The sequence below is a fragment of the Artemia sp. Qi Xiang Cuo genome, chromosome 9 (assembly GCF_049724085.1).
Source record: "Artemia sp. Qi Xiang Cuo chromosome 9, ASM4972408v1, whole genome shotgun sequence".
Taxonomy (NCBI): Eukaryota; Metazoa; Arthropoda; class Branchiopoda; order Anostraca; family Artemiidae; genus Artemia; species Artemia sp. Qi Xiang Cuo.
The window spans coordinates 4,049,530-4,069,739 of record NC_142802.1 but is presented as its reverse complement, the minus strand read 5'-3'; the positions used below and the strand labels follow the sequence as shown (position 1 = coordinate 4,069,739).

The 20,210-nt window shown below is 36.6% G+C and overlaps 1 protein-coding gene across 3 annotated transcripts in view; it reads right to left on the bottom strand.

The window, feature by feature from the left end:
- Bsg (immunoglobulin domain-containing protein Bsg) overlaps nt 1-20,210 on the bottom strand; it is a 103,205-nt gene that overhangs the window by 12,850 nt on the left and 70,145 nt on the right. For all 3 annotated transcript variants that reach the window (XM_089094238.1, XM_089094239.1, XM_089094240.1), the window contains exons 5-6: nt 10,086-10,199; nt 6,489-6,668 (exon numbers count right to left, since the gene is read on the bottom strand). In XM_089094238.1, the coding sequence (XP_088950364.1) occupies nt 6,489-6,668; nt 10,086-10,199 (294 nt within the window). The remainder of the gene's footprint in view (nt 1-6,488; nt 6,669-10,085; nt 10,200-20,210) is intronic.

Here is a 20,210-nt window from a genome sequence, read left to right as displayed (position 1 = left end):
TCAGTTTCCAATCGAATGAGCCCTTTTGGATGTTTTTACAACATCAATTTCAATAAAAACCTTACATGCTCCCAGGGCATAACTTAAAACCCTTACCCTTAGGGTTGTGGGGGGGGGGATGGGTTGTCATCCTTAAAGACCTATTTTCCAAAACTTTCAACTACGTTGAATAAACCGGCTATCTAAAAAATTTGATTGAATGTGTTTGGGGAAAAGAAGGGCGTGAGAGGGGGGTTAGTTGCCCTCAAATCACTTCCGACTATCAAAAAGTGCACTAGCCCTTTGAATTTTCAATCGAATGAGCCTTTTTTGAAGTTTCTACGACAAACATTTCAATAAAGACCTTATATTCTCCCAGGGCATAACTTATAACCCTTGCCCTGAAGACTGTAAGGGAAGTGTCCTGCTCAGAGATAGAATTTCCTGAACTTTAAACTGCGTGGAGCAAAATGACTATCTAAAAATTTTGATTACATATGTTTGGGGAAATGGTGGGCGTGGAAGGGGTGTTAGTTGCCTTCCAATCACTTTCGACTATTAAAAATAGGCACTAGCCATTTCAATTTCCAATCGAATGAGCCCTTTTTGAAGTTTCTACGACGACGCTTTCAGTAAAACCTTAAATGCCTCCGGGGCATAACTTACAACTCTTGCCCCGAGGGCTGTGGGGGAGTGTCCTCCTCAAAAACATAATTTCTATCTGGAAATCCACAACACTAAACAAAATGGCTATCTAAAATTTTTGATTGGATGTGGCTGAGGAAAAGGTGGGCGAGAGTGGGGGGCTAGTTGCCCTCAAATCACTTTCGACATTTGAAAACGACACTAGAACTTTGAATTTCCAATCAAATGAGCCCTTTTTCAAGTTTCTACGACAAAGATTTCAATAAAAACTTATATACCCCAGGGCATAACTTACAACCCTTGCTCTGAAGACTGTGAGCGGAGTGTCCTGCTCAAGGGTATAATTTCCTGAACTTTAACTGCGTGGAACAAAATCGCTATTTCAAAGTTTTGATTGGATGTGTTTGGGGAAATGATGGGCATGGAAGGGGTGTTAGTTGCCTTTCAATTACTTTCGACTATGAAAAAGGGCACAAACCATTTCAATTTCTAATTGAATGAGCCCTTTTTGAAGTTTCTACGATGACGCTTTCTATAAAAACTTAATATGCCCCCAGGGCATAACTGACAAACCTTGTCCTGAGGGCTGTGAGGGGGGTTGTCATAATCAAACATCTTTTTTCCAGAACTTTAAACTACTTAGAACAAAATGGCTATCTAAAAATTTTGATTGAATGTGTTTGGGGAAAAGGTTGGCCTGAAGGAGAGGTCTGTTACCGTCGAGTCATTTTCAGCAATGAAAAAGGGCTCTAGTCTTTTTGATTTCAAATCGAACGAGACTTTTGTGGAGTTTCTATGACAACGCCTTCTATAAATACGTTCTTATATGCCCCCAGGGCATAACTTAAAAGCCTTGCCCTGAGGGTTGTGGGGGACTGACCTTCTCAAAAACATATTTTCTAACCAGAAATGAATTAAGTTCAATGAAATGGCAATCTCTACCTTTTTATTGGATGAGTTAGGAGGAATGATGGGCGTGGGGGGGGGGCTTTTTATCCTCCGATCCCTTTTGACTATTAAAAAGGGCACTAGCCTTTTGAATTTCCAATCGAATGAGCCTTTCTTGAAGTTTCTACGACAACGCCTTCTATAAAAACCGTATATGCCCCAGGGCATAACTTAAAACCCTTGCTCCCTGGGTTGTAGGGGAGTGTCCTCCTCAAAAACATATTTTCTATCAGGAAATCAAGTACGTTGAACAAAATGGCTATCTCAAAATTTTGATTGGATGTATTTGGGGGAATGATGGGCGTGGGGGGGGGGGCTAGTTGCCCTCCAATCACTTTCGACTATTAAAAAGTGTACTAGCACTTTGAATTTCCAATCGAATGAGCCTGTTTTGAAGTTTCTACGACAACACCTTCTATAAAAACCTTATATACCCCCATGGCATAACTTAAAACCCTTGCCCCGAGGGTCGTGGGGGAGTATCCTCCTCAAAAACATATCTGGAAATCAACTACGCTGAACAAAATGGCTATCTCAAAATTTTGATTGGATGTGTTTGGGGGAATGATCGGCGTGGGGGGGGGGGGCTAGGTTCCCACCATTAACTTTTGACTATTAAAAAGGGCACTAGCCACTCAAATTTGCAATCGAATGAGCCCTTTTCGAAGTTTCTACAACAACTCGTTCGATACGAAGTGCCCGGGTATAAAGAACCAAAAAACAACACATTGTGCCCACATAGTTCTTTACTTAGGCAGCGCTAGCGCGCTGCCTATGATAATAAATTACGTATATTACTAATAATTTAACTGTTTATTAATTATCCATTCTTTTAAGCATATTGTTTTAAGTAAAGAAGTAAATATTCTACTACTATTACTAGTACTAACAACTCACCGCAGCACCAAGCCGCCTGAGGCCAACACAGCTACACACGCTCCTCCTGCACACCAATCTATTCAAAGCCTCCCTTTTTACACCCACCCACGAAGTTCCCATTTCCTTTAAATCTTTCTTTATGACGTCCTCCCACTCCAGACGACGACGACCTGCTTTACGTTTAACCATTGAAGGTTAGGCGAAAAGAAAATCTTCGGCAATCTTTCATCCTTCATCCGCACAAAGTGGCCTAGCTACCTCAACCTTTCTTCATTAAAGCCCTAGAGAGCGGAATTGTATCACATTTTTCGTATAGCCTATTGTTTGAAATACCCACAACAATCCTTAAGCAATTTCTCTGGAAAACATCTAGCAAATCTTCATCCGCTTTTCGGAGCGTTCATGCTTCAGAGCCATATTGGCCACTGTCATCACTGTAGCTTCTAATATTCTAATCTTGGTTTGTAGATTTATCTTCCTATTCTTCCAAACTTTTTATAACTGTGAAAAACACCCTGAGCCTTGGCTACTTTTAAAATCTTCACTGCTCCCACCATCTTTACTAACAATACTACCAGGATAAGTGAAGCTGCCCACCTGATCAGTCTTTTCATTACCCAACGTCACCTTTTCATCTTCACTTATTCCTAGCCTTAGTGACTTAGTCTTCCTAACATTAATTTTCAAACCAATTCTAGCACCCTAAACTCGCAAAACCTCTAAAACTTCATTCATTTTGCTCATACTTTCATCTAGGATGCTTAAATCATCAGCATAATCCAAGTCCAGGAGACTTTTTCCTCCCCATTTGATTCTGGTCTCCCATTGCCTTTCCTGTGCTCCTTAAAACAAAGTCCAATAAAATAATCCATATAAAGGGGGATAGAACACAACCCTGCTTAACTCCTGATTTTATACAAAGCCAGCTGCTAGCCTCATTTCCTACCTTAACCGCAGCAGTGTTATTCTCGTACATAGCAGAAATCACTTTAATTTATTTGTCTGGTAAACCATACAAGGATAAAACCTTTACTATAGCTCTTCTATCAACAGAATCTAACGCTTGCTCATAATCTATAAAACTGAGGACCAAAAGTGTTTGGAATCTCAAGTACTTCTCAATTATTAACCTAAGAATGAAAATTTGGTTGACACATCCTCTACCTTTTATAAAATTGCACTTTTCTTCCCTTAAAACTTTATCTTTTGCATCTCTCAGTCTAAAAAGTATCATATTACTGAGTAATTTACTACCCAAACAGACCAGACTAATGCCTCGATAATTACCACACTCACTTTTATCACCATTCTTATAAAGTGGCTTAGTTAAGGTTTTCCTAAAATCGTTCGGTACATCCCCTTTTTCAAAAATCATATTCATAATCTTCACTAACTTATTTCTAACCTCAGGGCCACCATATTTATGAAACTCATCTACCACCCTATCAGCATCTGGAGCCTTATTATTTTGTAATCCTTTTAGTACTGTTGCTAATTCCTCCTCAAAAAACAAATCTTCCTTCACATCCAAGGTATAACAAGCTTTTTTCATTTCCCTCTATATCTTTTCCTGCAACTCTATCTCGGTTAAGCAAATTCTCAAAATGTTCGACCCATCTCTCTTTAGTTTTTTCCTTATCGCTAATTGCGGCCCCATTCCTATCTTTAACTGGGCCAAGGCCAGATTGATTACTCCCTCTCAATTTGTTAACATGCCAGTACAATATTTTACTATTATGCCGTCTAGCTGCATCTTCCAGACCCTCGTCAATTTTATCCATTGCTTCCACTTTACACCTCCTTAGTAAACATTCCATGATTGAATAATTTCCTTGTTTCTGATATTTATGTATATAGGAATAAATGAATCATTTGTTGAGTGATCTGAATTCAAGACCAGCGGACAAAAGTGTCGTTTAATTGTTTTACCGTTTCTTGTCATGTTTAGACTAGTTGATATTATAATCTACGGTATATTTTTAATTCACTGATATTTATTTGGGTTAATTTTTTACCAACTGCGGCTTGATGCAACGATGCTCATATTGCTTATTTTTTAACAAAAACATGTTAAAAACAAAACATGTCGCGTACCTGCAGTACAGTGTATAATTGACTTTTTCTTTCTCGTCTTTGTAATTTGTTCTAAGAGCTCATTTAAATCTTAGCTCCAGCGTTCGTCACTAAGTTAATTATCACTGTTAAGTTTATGTGTATTTCTTCTTTTTTCTCTTTTTTTTCGTTTATTGCTCCGTCTTTTGCTTTTTTTTTGTATGGCGGGTTTTCCAATAAATAATAATAATAATAGGTTGAAATTTACAGGCTGAAATTAGCCCTTTTGGTTTTGTCTTTTTCCAAGGCTTTTATTTTATTTTATACGGATATCGTACGTTAATTTTATTGCACGTTGATTTCAACGATTCGGAAATTTGTACCGGCAGGAGAATTAAAAATTTAAGGAATCGATCTAAAGCCTAAATGAAGAAACGATAAAATTAATCCATAAGAAGCAGGTTCGAAAACCATTCTCTTCGTATCATTAATAGATTTTCTCCGATGGCTGCCCAAATTCACCCACTTTTCAGTCGATTTCTTTTTTGGAATTCTGTCCCAACTGAATTATCTCTCTATTATTCTTCAAGAAATTCTCAGTCTCCCTCCTAACTTTTAAACTTCTCGTCATTTCTTTTTCGATTTTGTGGTCTAATTTCAAATTAGTCTTTTCTGTTTGCTCTACTTTCTTTATTTCTGATTATCATTATTATTACTTGTGTTCTTTTTAAAGTGTTTTTAATGTCTTCCAGTATATATTCTCCTTTTTCTTTCTTTTTTATATGTACTGCGTGATTTAGCACGTCTCTGTGTGCGAGTCCATTTCTTATAGTATTTTCGGTGTTTTATTATTGTATTGTGTGGTCCACAACAAGCCAAGCTTCATGGGCAAATAACCATTTCACGTTTGTGATAGTGTTTTAGTATGAATAAAATAATTGATTAATTGACTGAACTAATTAAAGTTCGACAGATGTTAGTATCGGCTCCTAAATACAACTGACTGTACTGATTCAGGACTGAAAATCAAAGACTATGTAAAGCTCAGAAATGTTTATTTGACCTTGTTTATACTCACGAGTCTAAAAAATCTTCTTCAGCCAAAAAGATACCGTACACAAACGACTATTTTTAGAACAAATAACGGTTTTTACTGTCGACTTCCACTCGAATGTGCTTCTCCTGTTTGGCACTGTCCTACGTCTTATTCTGAATGCGCTGTCCTATTCATATAAAAAAGCACCAGACATCAAAAATTGAGAACATTCAAAAAAGGGCGCAAAAAAAATATTCGTCGCCCTTCGTTTATTCATAAATAACATTGTTTAAATCAGCTTCGTTTGACTTCTACAAAAATAAGACTACATTACCATGGAACCCGGACTAAAATGCCTTCAGTATGAAATCCGATGCTACATTCATCTTCTCTGCCAAGACAGAATGTCAGTATACTTACGTCAAGACACCAGAAACATATCTCAATTCAGTACTCTATACGTTTTTCACCATAAACTATCATTTTATGCGTCATTTATGACGTATAATTTTATGCTTCAAACCGTCATTTATGGGTCATTTTGACCATGTTACCGAAATTTCACTTTGGAAATAGAAACATATCCTAAGTGAAATTTCACTTTGGAAACAGAAACATATCCCAATTCCTCTGGGCAGTTTTTCAACCGTCATTTACACCGTAAACCCTTATTTTATGCGTCAAATCGTCATTTATACATCACTTTCACCATGTCACCAAAATATCAATTCGGCGAACAGAAAGGTGCACTTCCTCTGTAGAGTATTTTAAACATCATTTTAACCATCGATTTTAGTACTTGATGTTTTCCATCCATTTTATTGCACTGACCGTGAACGAAGGGTCTTACAGGCAGTAAAAAAAAGGGGAAAATATTTTTTTCAAGATAGAAATGAAATGAAATAGAAAATAGAAATGACAATCCAAACAAGAAATCAACCCCGCTTACCTTTGACGCGAACAAGAACAGTGCTATTAGCAGACAATCCATTAGACTCGGCGAAACAAGTGTAAACACCGCCATCTTCTTCTCTCAAACTTGGAATCTTCAACACAGCGTTTGGCAAACCACTCTCATCATCAGTAAATGAGTAGAAGGTCGTATTAAACAAATCCATAGGAGACTCATCTACACATACAAAAAAAGAAAAGTTAAATTAATTAATTTATTACAACAAAAGATTTGCAAATGCTTGAATAAACATATAAATAAAATAAACACCCTGAACAAAAAGAGATAGTAGTCTCAAGAGATGGACCAGAGGTATACTTGTAAAATTCTACAAGAAGATGCGCTAATCTGTGACAATTGAAGGGGCATAATCTAAGAAACAGAAACAATAAAAAAGGGGTTTTTAAGGCCAAACGAGAATACTGAATTAAAAAACAAAGCGAATATTTCGAGAGGACAATCGCCTCTCTTCTTCAGCGGAAACGAAATAATGTATTCAAGTAACCAACTGCTTAAGGATAAATTAAATCACCATTCTACCTTTATTAATAACACCCTTAAAAAGCGAAAAAAAACGGAAAATTTTTACTAGCCCTTGAAGAACATATCTTTAATTTTCTGGATCCAGAACATGCTGTTTTATTTTACAAAACAAGTTTAATTTTTCACGACAAGGGTATTGTCCAACACTACAGGGAAGTAGCTGAAATTTTTAAATACTAATGTTTAGGTCTAGCTTTAAACAGAGATTCCGGTAATTTAATAATAGAACTAGTCATATTTCTGTTTTCTTAAAAGAGAAGCCGATACTCCAGTAATCCCTGAAATAAACCTTGAAGCACTTTCCCAATCATATAATCAAACACGTGAACAACCTCCTAGGTCTCAAAGGATGTCAGCAAGAAAAGCAATGAATAAAATCCGAAGTCAGATGACATAGTTCTCCAACTTATTTAATTGCTGGTTCGTTTTGTTTTTTGAGTGAATGAATTGTTTTCTGTTGTTTTATTTCTCAGTTGTTCGCTAGTATCCATCAATGGCAGTTGATAATTTTTTGGCTTTTGTGCAAATCGCGGATATTGGCGAATGACTCACTTTTATGGTTGTTAGGTATTTGGTTTTAATTCTTGTGATGTTTGGCTTTTATTGAATTTTATAAATCTTTTAAGTTTTTGGTTTTTTGGTTCTTTTCACATTGACTTTCCGCTTTTGTTTTTTTCTTCGGCACTTTTCTTGAATACATTGTTTCGTTTCGCGCTGAAGAAGAGAGGCAGTTGTTCCCTCTAAATATTCGATTTGTTTGTTTATTCAGTATTCTCTTTTGGCATTCAAAACCCTATTTTTGATCGTTTCCTTTTCTTATATTATGGCAGGCCAATGTGGTTTAAGAAATCATCTTTGGGCATAATCTTGATTTCAGTGTCCAGTAAAATAACATGTGCAGTAATTCCACAAAGATTAAGAGCAGCGCTAGATGTGCTGCTCCGGGAAAAGCAGCACAGGTTCCGACCTGGTAGGTTTGTTCCGATCTTATATTCATTCCCAGGCTAATGGTAGAAGGAGTCTAAAGACTGGAACAAAAAATTATACCTGCTCTTCGTTGATTTTGAAAAGGCATTGGATTCAACTAATGCAGATACGTTATGGAAGATTTTGAAATATTATGGTGCCCCTGATAAGCTAGTCAAAATGATAATAGAACTTTAGGAAAATAGTGAATGCTGCGCTTGCACTGACGTGTTCTTCAAGATAATGTCTGGTGTCAAAGAGGGATGTGTCCTGTCTCCATTCCTATATGTCATCCTAACGGACTATACTAAACGACAATCTTCGGGCTTCAAAGTGAAGATTAGCCTTCGGTAGATATGTGACTTGGATTTCGCAGATGAAGTTATCCTCATTGAAGAAGCGAAACAGCGACTACAACTGCTATTCAATGCCGTAGATGAAGAAGCTGATAAAACTGGACGTGCAGTGAACGTCAGTAAGACAATGACCATGGTTACATGTGACTCTCCGCTGATACTAAAATGTAATGACAAAACAATTGAACAGGTTAAAGAGTTTAAGTATCTCGGGAGGTGGATTGAATTTGATGGAAAAAATTATCAACAAATTAAAAGGAGAATTGGATAAGCGAAGTCTGCTTTTAGATTCCTAAACATATCGTGGCAGGGAAAGGAGGTTAACGTCAAAATTCGCCGGGCGAACCGGTTAACCGTTAGTTACCGACCTTCTAAAGCACAGGAAATAGATGTGCCTTGGTCACATCCTTTAGATGCCATAAATGGTGCCCAAGAAACGACGCAAAAGAGGTCACCCAAAACATACCCCACGACGGCAGTACAACCGTTACCTGAGAAGTGCGGAGTTGTCTCTTCAACCCCAGTGGGAGTACATCATAGCTGCAGCTAACCTTCAAGATGCCTGGCAAGGATTCATAAGTGCTTTATGCGCCATTTCTGGAGGATCTAAGGTCTAAGGAAGGTAAGGAAAAATAAAAGAGAGATGAAAGGAAAAAAAGGAGTAAAAACGAAAACGAGGTTAAAACAGAGAAGCAATATTTCAGAGAGGGAGAGGGAGCGATATTTCACTAACTACGGAGTAATTTAAGGATTTTGTGTATTTGTCATAGCCGAAAAGAATTCTTTCAATAATTGGTACTCCGACAAAGTATTCTTACTCAGATGAAGACACAAGCGAATAAAGAGAAGAAGGGAGAGGGGGAGGGGGCGATCTTTCTCTTAATTATGAAGGAATTTCAAGATTTTGTGTATTTTTAACACTCGATAGAAGAATTCTTTCTTTACTTGGTACTCTAACATAGTATCCTTAATCAGAAGAAAATCCAAAAACATAGAAAACGATAATCATTTTCTTCCCTTGAAAAGTTGACATTTTTGAACATCCAAGGTACTTACACAATAGCTGGGCGGTAAAATTTAATATAAAATTATAAAACAGTGACCACTTTTGACACATCAAGAACAGTGAAAACTTACACAATATATATATATATATATATATATATATATATATATATATATATATATATATAAACAAATCAGAAAAATTTTTTAATCTGATTTTTAATGAAAAACGGAACCTTATGAAAAACATGCTGTTTTTGTCATCATTGAGTGCTATATTAAAAAAAAAAGAAACGTGGGAGAAAAATCAGCAAAGAATAAGGTACAAAAATATGACTCCAAACAGCTTAAATAGGTGAAACTATTCTTTATTTTTTCTTAGAAATCAACAGATTGCTAGCGTCTGAACTTTTACAGACGAAAATCGTTGTCACATTTAACTAATTAATTAATTTAATTATTTTCGCGGTTCAAAGTGGCAACATTGACGAAAACCTAGTCATATTTTTGTAAAATATATTCACTTTCAAGCCAGCTCAAAATGGGCAGTGGGTATGAAGCAGCTTCACATTTAAGCTCAAATTTCAAAAATATAACCTCAAATATATATAAAAATATATTCACCTTTAAGCCAGCTCAAAACGGGCTGTGGGTATGGAGCAGCTTCACATTTAAGCTCGAATTCGCAAAATACAGGCTCAAATATATATAAAAATATATTCACCTTTAAGCCAGCTCAAAACGGGCTGTGGGTATGCAGCAGCTTCACATTTAAGTTCAAATTTTTCGTTTCCAATCACGTTCACTGATTTTGCACCAAATTTGACAAAAGGTTCAACTGAAAAGGAGATCAGTTATTTTTAACTCTGCATTTTAGCTTCTTTCCAATCATAACATTAACGGCAACACTTGGAATTTGTAACAAACTCTTTAGAATCAGACTCAATAGGTATTACCATCTCAAATCTTGGAAACTGTCTTCAAACTTGCTGTTATTTTTAAACACAGTATTAAAAATGAATTATAACTATACTAACAAAAAACCATAAACTACTTCATAGAAAATAGTTGATTCAAAAGAAAATAAAAAGAGGGAGGAGGGAGATCAAGAAACGTCAATGATTTTATCAGCTCAAACCAATCCATTTGAATCAAGAAAATAGTAGTTTTTTTTTGACAAATTGTCGTTTACGGATTTCCCTGATATAGAAATGCATACGAGAAAAATTTCATCTATTTACTTTTATTGAGTCCTTATCACTAAGATTGCTTGTCAACACTATAAAAGCAACACTTAATAAAAGTAACTAAGGAAATATCACGTTTGAGATAAAAGAAAACAGATTTTTAATAAAAAAAAGTATAAAGATTTTTTTTCTTAGTTTTTCTTTGTCTTAATTTACTTAAAAACCACTTGATCCTATGCGCAAAGGTCAGAGAAGAAAATTACGAAGTGTGTGAACATAATCTTATCCCGAATATGCCTTTGCTATGGTTCTCCCTGAAACATAAAATACTGTCGACGCTACCCCGTCCCCAAACCAGATATCTACCCAATAAATATAGGGTTGTTTATACTAAAAAGCCTTCCCTACTGTATTGGGAAAGCTTGCAAAAGCGTTTTCAACACAAAACGTTATCATACCTTGGATAAACATACAACTAATAAGTAGTCAAACTCCTGGCTCAGGGATTTGACACGCCGTTCTTGTCTCTCGACATTTCAAAGGCATCCAATTTGGAACTAAATTTCTGCTAAGCAATTTTAAATCATTCGGTTCTAGTCCCACAGCCAGCTGGTGAAAACTGGGGTTCCCATTTATGTATCTTGGATCCCATTCTTTTCTTGGTATATATCATTGTTAGGGGGGATAACCTAGCAAACCCTCTGTACCAGTTTTCGGACGACAGAGCAGCCAATGTAGCTATTTCAATTAATCAAATCCCTGTAAATGATTCTCATTTTTTTTAAAGCGAAAACAAGAGAGATGCACATTACCTAGTATTTAACCTGGTAAAAATGAACTATTAAAAAGTAATTAACCTGGTAAAAGTTCCATATTGGGCACCTGTTGTGCCTAGCATTTCGAAGCATTTTACAACAAACGAAAAACTGACTATGGCCCAAATAATTGTTTAAATAGGAAGAACAGGATTGGAAAATTCCCTGGGGTACTCCAGGAATTCCTTTTTTCTACTTTTTTTTATAAGCGGAAGAAAAAATCTGGACCTTGATAATAATTACAGAAAATATTTGTAGTTGCAGTAGCGTCGAATAGGAGGGGACAGGGGAGGGAGGTATTTCCTTCCTAGATTTAGAAAATACCCTTTTTGGCATTTTTTTTTGGAAAAAAAAAATTGTCCACCACCCTAAATTTTGAATAATAAGTTTTGTCTTCCCCTCTAAATTTACGTGAATTGACGCCACTGTTGTTGGTCACTGCTTTAAAGTTGTTGCGCTCATTCAATCCATCATTTAAGCTAAACATTCTGATGGACACTAACCAAAACAAACTGAAGTATTTAATCTTTTAACTTTTTTTTATGAAGAGACGCATGTATAAGAATCAAATGATATACGCTGTGACTTGGGTTAAAATAAACAAAGTGTGCTTTACTATTATTGTTTTCTTGGGTTTTTGTAGACCAATGAAGCTAATTTTGATAAAGGCAAGCTGGTATATTTCTAATCAGTGGAAGCAAATAAAATACCAAGTTTGAAATAAGTCAAATTTATATGGAAATAGTTTGATTCTTTAACCAAGGTTGTGCTCGATTTGGATTCTGTGATCCCAGGAACAGTAAGAAAACACAGTTTTCAATTCTTCTCATATAATTTGTGCTGAAGAATAGATTTATTTAACTGGAGTTGCCTTATAACATTGTTACTAATTTATGCTCTTTGTTTGGAAGCAAAATAGCGTCATCTATAATAATTCTCAATAGCGGATTCTAGAGTGCATTCATATTGTGATACATGTATACAGAGTCCTTGAATAGTGAAATTTACCTACGATTAAAGTAAAGATCTGATGCTAGAGTAAAGAAACGTCTTCAGGACACTGTTCTCTATTGTTTAAATTTATTCGACTGTCCCTGGCTATGATAATTAGATTGCGCAATGACCGATCAAAATAGGAAAATTATTTTAAACCCATTACTGAACTTTGTCACGAGATCAATGCTTGATGGTGCGAAAATTGATCTGATTATCGGAAAAGCTGTAAGTTTTTTTGATCATGGTACTATTATCAGTGCTAAAGAGTTTCTGTATAAAGAGCTGAATATTCAGAGCCGGTGTGTGAAAAATGCAAAGGATGAAGATAATGTATTTGACATTTGTAAACAGTTAAATCAGGCAGCAAAGGATAATTTGCCTGTTCCCACTTTTGTTATATTTTCACCTTCAAAACACCAACAATCGGGGAGGCAGTCTCGGCTACTTTAGTCTCGAAAGTTAATGAACTCTCTCGGAAAATTGACGGCTTTTTAGAGAATGCGACGCATTCAGGCCCTGTTTGGCCAGCTAGAATTGATACCAACGTAACAATTAGCCCTGCCCCAGCTCCTACGTTTGCCGTTATACTAAACAAACTGTCCTGCAAACCTGACCTCACCTAATGCTCGTAAGGACTTCGTCGATAAACTTTGCCCTGAGGCATCAGGTGAAATAAGTGAACTTAAAAAATCGGCTTCGGAATTGAAACTTGTTAATTCAAAGCGTACAGCCAATAGAATGGCCGAAAGTGATAAAAACAGTACCTCAGGCATCTCGGTGAGTGTGAAATCCACACTGTTTATAGGGATTCTGAAAGGTGTACCGATCAAATACAATGAGACTCAAGTAAAATCTCTTGTACCAAATTGCGTGAAAGTTTCAGAGTGCGGAAAGTGCCGAGTGTTCAAGGTCTACTTTGAGTCAAAACAAAACCTGGATCAGTTCTTAAAAGTTTCTGTGAAAGTTGGCTACGAAAAGTTTTCTGCACTAGCCTTTGTATATCTCCCAAAGCGTTGCTTCTCGTGTCATAAGACTGGGCATCTGGCCTCGCAGTGCTCTAATCGGGCCCTCTGCTCTCGCTGTGGATCATGCGATCACACCTCAAACAGTGCCTCGGAAAAAATGTTCTGTCTAGAATGTAAAGTTACCGGCCATACTTGATACAGTGTAAAGTGTCCTAATAACAACAGTCAACTAGTAAAGCCCATGGTATGACATGGATGTGTCTACTACTACGCAAGCTGTACTTTTGTGGAATATTAATGGTGGACTTTTAGTCAAAATTCCTGAGATAAAAGTTTTGCTTTCAAATTGTGACGTATTTTGCTTGCAAGAACATTTTTCGACAAGTAATAGTTTAGGCCTTCTGAAAATTGACAATAATTTTACTAGCTATTCGGTGCCTGCTAAACGATCCGCTTCTAGTGGTCGCCCCTCGGGTGGTATTGCGATGCTTGTTAGGACCTCGTTCCGGTCGAGTATTTTTGATTCATGTGATTTTTTTCTTGCTGTCCGTGTAATAAAAGAGTATGTTATTGTTAACTTCTATCTCCCAGCAGATTATTGCAATGCCCAATCAGAATTTTTACTTACTTCAGCGCGTGAGAAATTATGGTCTTGCCTTTCAATGATTCGCCTTTTAGGTAAGTGTTGCATTATTAATGGAGTTTTTAATTGTAATTTAAATAACACCTCGTTATTACTTACTTCTATTTTGTCTGTTATTTTTGACAATTGGCTTAGGATCTTGCCGAAAGATATCGACTATACTTACACAAACCATTAAAGTCACGTGTCAAACCTCGACCATGCAGTTTCTTCTGTAAGTCTCCAAGTGTCACCTATTCATGTCGTTACTGATTTCCAACTATCAGATCACCTTCCAATATCTGCATCTATTTATTGTTCCTCTGCTCAGTCTACTCCCACTACACAACCACCTCAGCCCCACGCCCAATTTTACAGGGACTGGGAAAATATCCAAGATGACCTTTTTGCTGCAGTAACTATTTATGTCCTTCATAAAATTCATGTTCTGTCCCGGCTGCTCATGGAAAATCAGCAAGTTGATGCAAATGAAATCTTGCACAAATTTGCCATGCTCTGCGATGCGCAGAAAAAGCCAGTATACCTCTTAAACGTATACGTCGGGGTGTCACAAAGCACTGGTCCAGTAATCCGAGCCTAGTTGAAGCTTTGAGAAAATCCAAATTTTGGTACCATTTGTGGCTCCAGTGCGACCGTCCTCGCTCTGGCTGGGTTTCTAACATTCGTCTTTATACTAAAAGAAAGTTTGCAAGAGAACTATGTATCCACATGAACCAGATAGTTGAAGAGACATCCCAGCAAGCTTCTCTGTCCCAACCTTCCGTGTGTAGAAATGTATCAAAAGATTCTCCTAGCGCCCGCCTATCAGCTCAAGTTATTTCTGATTCCGAATGGAATTTATACATCTCTGCTAAATTCTTCCCATCAGATCGACCCTGCAGTCTAAATATTAAGATAAGCTTGATAAATTTCTGTCTAGGTGTCCAACTGACAATTTTGTTGTTTCAGCTGATTCTGTACTGCGAGCAATCCAACGCCTAAAGCGTAAGAAATCTTCTGGCATCGATAAAATGAGCGCTCTTCACATTCTGCATGGAAGCAAGCTGCTGGTAAACCATATTGCTCTTTTGATGCAGATATTTGTTACCCAAGGAGTTGTATCTTCTTCTTTCTCAATCGGAGATCTCACTCCAATTCCAAAGAAAGGTAAACTCGCAACCCAGTGCTCGTCCTTCCACCCTATAACAGTGGCTACTACCTTCTGTAAGCTTTTTGAACTTCTGTTCATTGACCAATTGAACGCAAAATGCTATGTTCCACCTAACCAATTTGGATTCCAGCCACGTCTCGGTTGTGCCCACGCTTTGTCGGTTGTGGCGAACGCATTAATCGATGCTAATGTATCAGGTGAAACTCTCGTGTTGGCTGGGCATGATGTTCGTAAGGTGTTCGACTCTCTCATTCACGCAGCTATGCTACTCTCTGCAGCAAAACGTGGAGTGAGCCCCTCATATATCAGAGCCCTTCGAGACATGTATTATCGTCTTAATGTTCGCCTAATACTTCACCCATTAGCTAAAGTTGACGGCTCTCAAGTCTATGCACCAACTCCTAATATTTTTGTCAATATTGAAAAAGGCACCCGTCAAGGTGCTGTTTCTTCCCCTTCACTCTTCAATAATGTAGTTCTTGATGCACAGTCAGCTGTTCCCACATCATTCATCTTTGCCGGTCTTGATATATCTCTCGTATGTTATGCGGACGACATTCTGAATTTGAGCCGCACTATCCAGCGCATAAGCGAGATTTTCGCAACGCTACAATCTGAGTATGCAAAACTAGGTCTTCAGTTCAATGCTGAAAAGTCCGAAGTTGTATTCTTCAATTGGAAGCAAGCGTCACCTAGGGATATTCCTCTCGGAAATAGTAGGATTAAGCCAGTAGATCATATCACCTACCTCGGTCTTCCCATTGGTTCGTCAGTAATGCACACGCGAAAACTATTAATTGCTCACATTGAGCGTAGAGTTGGGTTATCATAAGCTTCTTTTGTAACTAATACGTTACGGTTCAACCGCCATCTTCTCTCGAAACTTTTTAACTCTGTCGCTCTACCACATTATTTGTACATATCGCCGTTTTGGAAAATGCTCACAAATTCTGACAAGTCAAAAATTCGTTAAGTTTTCTTCCGGTTCGCAAAAAATCTTTTACGTTTTCCCTCTTGGACGCGTAATTCTTATTTGATTAGAAAATTTTGCATTGGTGACCCCATTATTGCCGTGGAAAATCGAATTCATGCTTATAATTCCCGTTTAATGAAGTTGAATCATCCCTGGTCGTAAGTATTAACCCATTAGTTAAGATGTATTTGTTGTGTTTTTTTTTTATTTTTTTTATTTTATTTTTTTTTTAAGTTTTTTTTTTTGCCCTTAGTTTAATTTGTGTTTGGTTGTTTTTTTGTTTTTTTGTTTTTTTAACAATTACGGCTTGATGCAATGATTTTCATATTAATTATGTTTTTTAAGTATTTATGATCCTAAAAAAAAAAAAGAAAAGAAAGATATCGCGTACCTAAAGAGCAGTGTATAATTGTGTTTTTATTTCTCGTTTTGTGTAGTTTGTTCTACAAGCTGATTTAGATCTTAGCTCCAGCGTTCGTCACTACAAACCACATGTATAACTCCTATGTTCATGTGTATTGCTTTTTTTTGTTGTTTTGCTTATTGCTCCGTCTTTTCCTTTTTTGTATGACGGGTTTTCCAATAAATAATAATAATAATAATTAAAATTTAGAAAACCAAAAACAGATAAAATCTAAATTGCATGGGAGCCTTGGGTTAGAAGCATAGGTGGAGGAATGACAAAAGAGCTTATCACTAAATTTTATACAATTATTGTTCCCATTTGATTTGTCCTGATAACAGAAGGCCGATTTCATTTGTCACGTTCCAACGTTGTCGTTATCAGTACTATCATTATATGTCATATTGAACTTTTTAGATCGATTGTCAAATGATGAAAATGGTGTTTTTAAAAGGACGAAACTAAACTCATGAAGTTTTAGCTTCAATGTTCTGAAGGGAAAGAAATTTGGTCTGAAAGTTTAGCTACATAAAGCCTTCAAGCGAAAGAGCTCTTACGTTTCTGTCTGAATGCTACAATATTATTTTTTTGATGCGTCAATCCTTTCACTATATTTCATGGATTAAATCCTGATAATCTTTTTATCAATCCACGGAAAATTTAATCTCTATTACAATGAGCAGATAAGGATGCGAGGACTTTACCTTGATGGTTCTGTTACTCGTAAAACTATTTTCCCGTCATAAAATATGGCTAGAGTGGCCAAATCCAGCGTAATAGCAATAAATGTTATTGGAACAAGCAAATGACGCAAGCCAACTCCCTCTTACTCACGTTCTTGCTCGGTCGAACTAATTTGATATATGTTTATGCAACATATAGCTGCAAAACTAGCTCAAATAAACTGATTTGTGATTTTTTCCTATATTAGTAGAATTTTGAAAAGCTAGAACTTGCTGACAACACAAAACTACCTAAAAGAAACAGGGTGTTTTCTTAGGAGCAGAAACATACTGAGAATGTACTAAACCAAGATAGAGTTGCAGGAAACGATATAGAGGAAAATGATAAAATTTGTGATACCTTGGATGTGAAGGAAGATTTGTTTTTCGAGGAATAATTAGCGACTATACTAAAAGGATTAAAAAGTAATGAGACCCCCGGTGCTGATACTGTGGTAAATCAATTTCCTAAATAGATTCGCTATGAGGTTAGAGAAGTTACATATGATTATCGTAAGGATTTTTGAAAAAAGTGAAGTACCTGGCGATTTTAGGAAAACCCTAATTAAACCACTGTATAAGAAAGGTGATAAGAGTGAGTGTGGTAATTATCGAGGCATGAGCCTGGTCTCTGTACGTAGCAAATTACTTAGTAGTATGACCCTTTATATGGATCACTGTGGTTGAATTCTTCTTAAGGAGCATAGGTTTGATAATGGGAGAACCTAGTATACAAACAGATGGAAAAAATTTTCTGAAATTTGACTATGTGGATTATTTGAGCACTCTAGTTGACATTGTTAGCAAAATGGAAGAGTTATTAGAGGTTTTGCGAGTCAGGGTGCTAGAATAGGTCTGAAAATTAATGTTAAGGTAAATAAGTCGCTAAGGCTCGGAATAGGTGAAGATGAAAAGGTGACGTTGGGTAACGAAAAGATCGTTCAAGTGGACAGCTTCACTTACCTTGGTAAGCAGTGACGGTGGGAGCAGTGAAGATGTTAAAAGTAAAATAGCCAAGCTCAGGGTACTTTTTCATAGTTGAAAAGAGTTTGGAAGAATAGGAAGATAAGTCTGCAAACTAAGATTAGAATATTGGAAGCTACAGTGATGACAGTGGTTAAATATAGCTCTGAAGCATGGGCGCACCGAAAAGTTGATGAAGATTTGCTAGATGTTTTCCAGAGAAATTGCCTACGGATTGTTCTGGGTACCCGGCTGACTGAACGTATTTCAAACAGCATGCGGTACGAAGTGTGGTTCAATCCCGCCTTCTAGGGCTATAATGAGAGAAAGGTTGAGATGGCTAGGGCATGTTCTGCAAATCAACGATGACAGATTGCCGAAGATTGTCCTTTTCGCCAACCGTCTAGGGCTAAACGAAAAGCAGATCATCCCCTGTTGGGAAGGGAGGATTTCATAAAGAAAGATTTAAGGGAAATGGGAACTTCCTGGGAAGCTGTAATGAGGGAGGCTTTTAACAGATTAGGATGAAGGAGAAGCGTGCGTAGCTGTATTGGCCTAAGACGGCTTGGTGCTGCGGAGAGTTGGTAGTAGTAGTAGCAGTAGTAGTATTATATTATCATCAAAAGTGCATATATTGATAAAATTTGGAAGTAATAGAACATTCGGAAGTGGTCAGAAAATGAAAATTTAACAAATCAATGCAACAAATACAAAAAAAAATAAAAAAAAACACAAGTCGCTGAGTTGAGGAAAACGAGTTAGTAAAAAAAGAAGATACACTGCTAATTTTCATTTTTAAGTACCGATCATTAGACTCAAAAATTTTTCAGTTTTGTCGCATGACGCCCCGTTCACACTTATACTTAGCTAAATGCTGATTTCAACCCATCATCAGCTCAGACTAATCAAGAGTCGCTTATAAAAGAGGAAACAAATAATGATAGCTACATAACAACTATTCCCAGACCTTGATGTCAGGGTAAAAATGCATGTGAATAGGACTTTAGAGCGAGTGTTTGAGAATGAAGCACGTATTTAATTGTATTTTGATATGGACTTTCTCATACACGCTTCTATATATATATATATATATATATATATATATATATATATATATATATATATATATATATATATATATATATATATATATAAATCCATCGCCAATATTTTCTTGGCATTGATCCTTATTTTGGGAACATTCTTATGACAGCTCAAATGAAGGGTCAACCAAGAGCTTTAACGCTATAGTTGCACAATGCTAAAGCTAATAAATGAGAAGAGAAATACAGTGAGGTCGGCCCATGTGTTTCGTCACGTAAGTGTAACCCTTTGGAATAGCCTCTTGGACAACATTAGGGACTCTGTATCAGTTTGTTCGTTCAGGGCACAAGTCAAAAAACTGTTTAGTTGAGTACCAGGGCTAGAAATGGTTCCTTGGTTTAGAAGTTGTTTTCTTCTTTTTCTTTGCTGTCTTTTTATTCTGTCCCTTATGTGAATTAATTAATTAATTGAGCCACTGCACAAAGGTTACTTGGTCTTCAAGTACCAACTACATTAGTTTAATTGATTATATTTTTAATTGATGAAAACAAAGGAGTCAATCAATCAATTAAATTCATAAATTTTTGAATAAGAAGCTTCTGACTAATTCTGATCGTCATTTTCATCATATTAGGAATGCGGATAGGCTAATGGTACTGCAAGATATAACGTATAAGCTGAGATGTACAGTGAAGTCAGCCCATGTGTTTGTCATGGGTGTCATACTATGGAGCGGCCTTCTGGTTAGCACCAGAGGCTCTGAAGTGGTTTATCCATTTTTATCACTGCTTAAAAAGTTTATGCTTAGTCGAGATACACAGTGAGAGCGGGCTCCTTGTGAGTAACTCGTTTTTTATTCTTTTTATTTATCTTGATGTTTTTGATTAAGTGAATTAATGATTTAATTGAGCCACATAGCACGGCTCATTTTACCTTCTAGTAGTGGCCATGTTTATTATATTGATTAAAAAAAATCGATGAAAGAAGT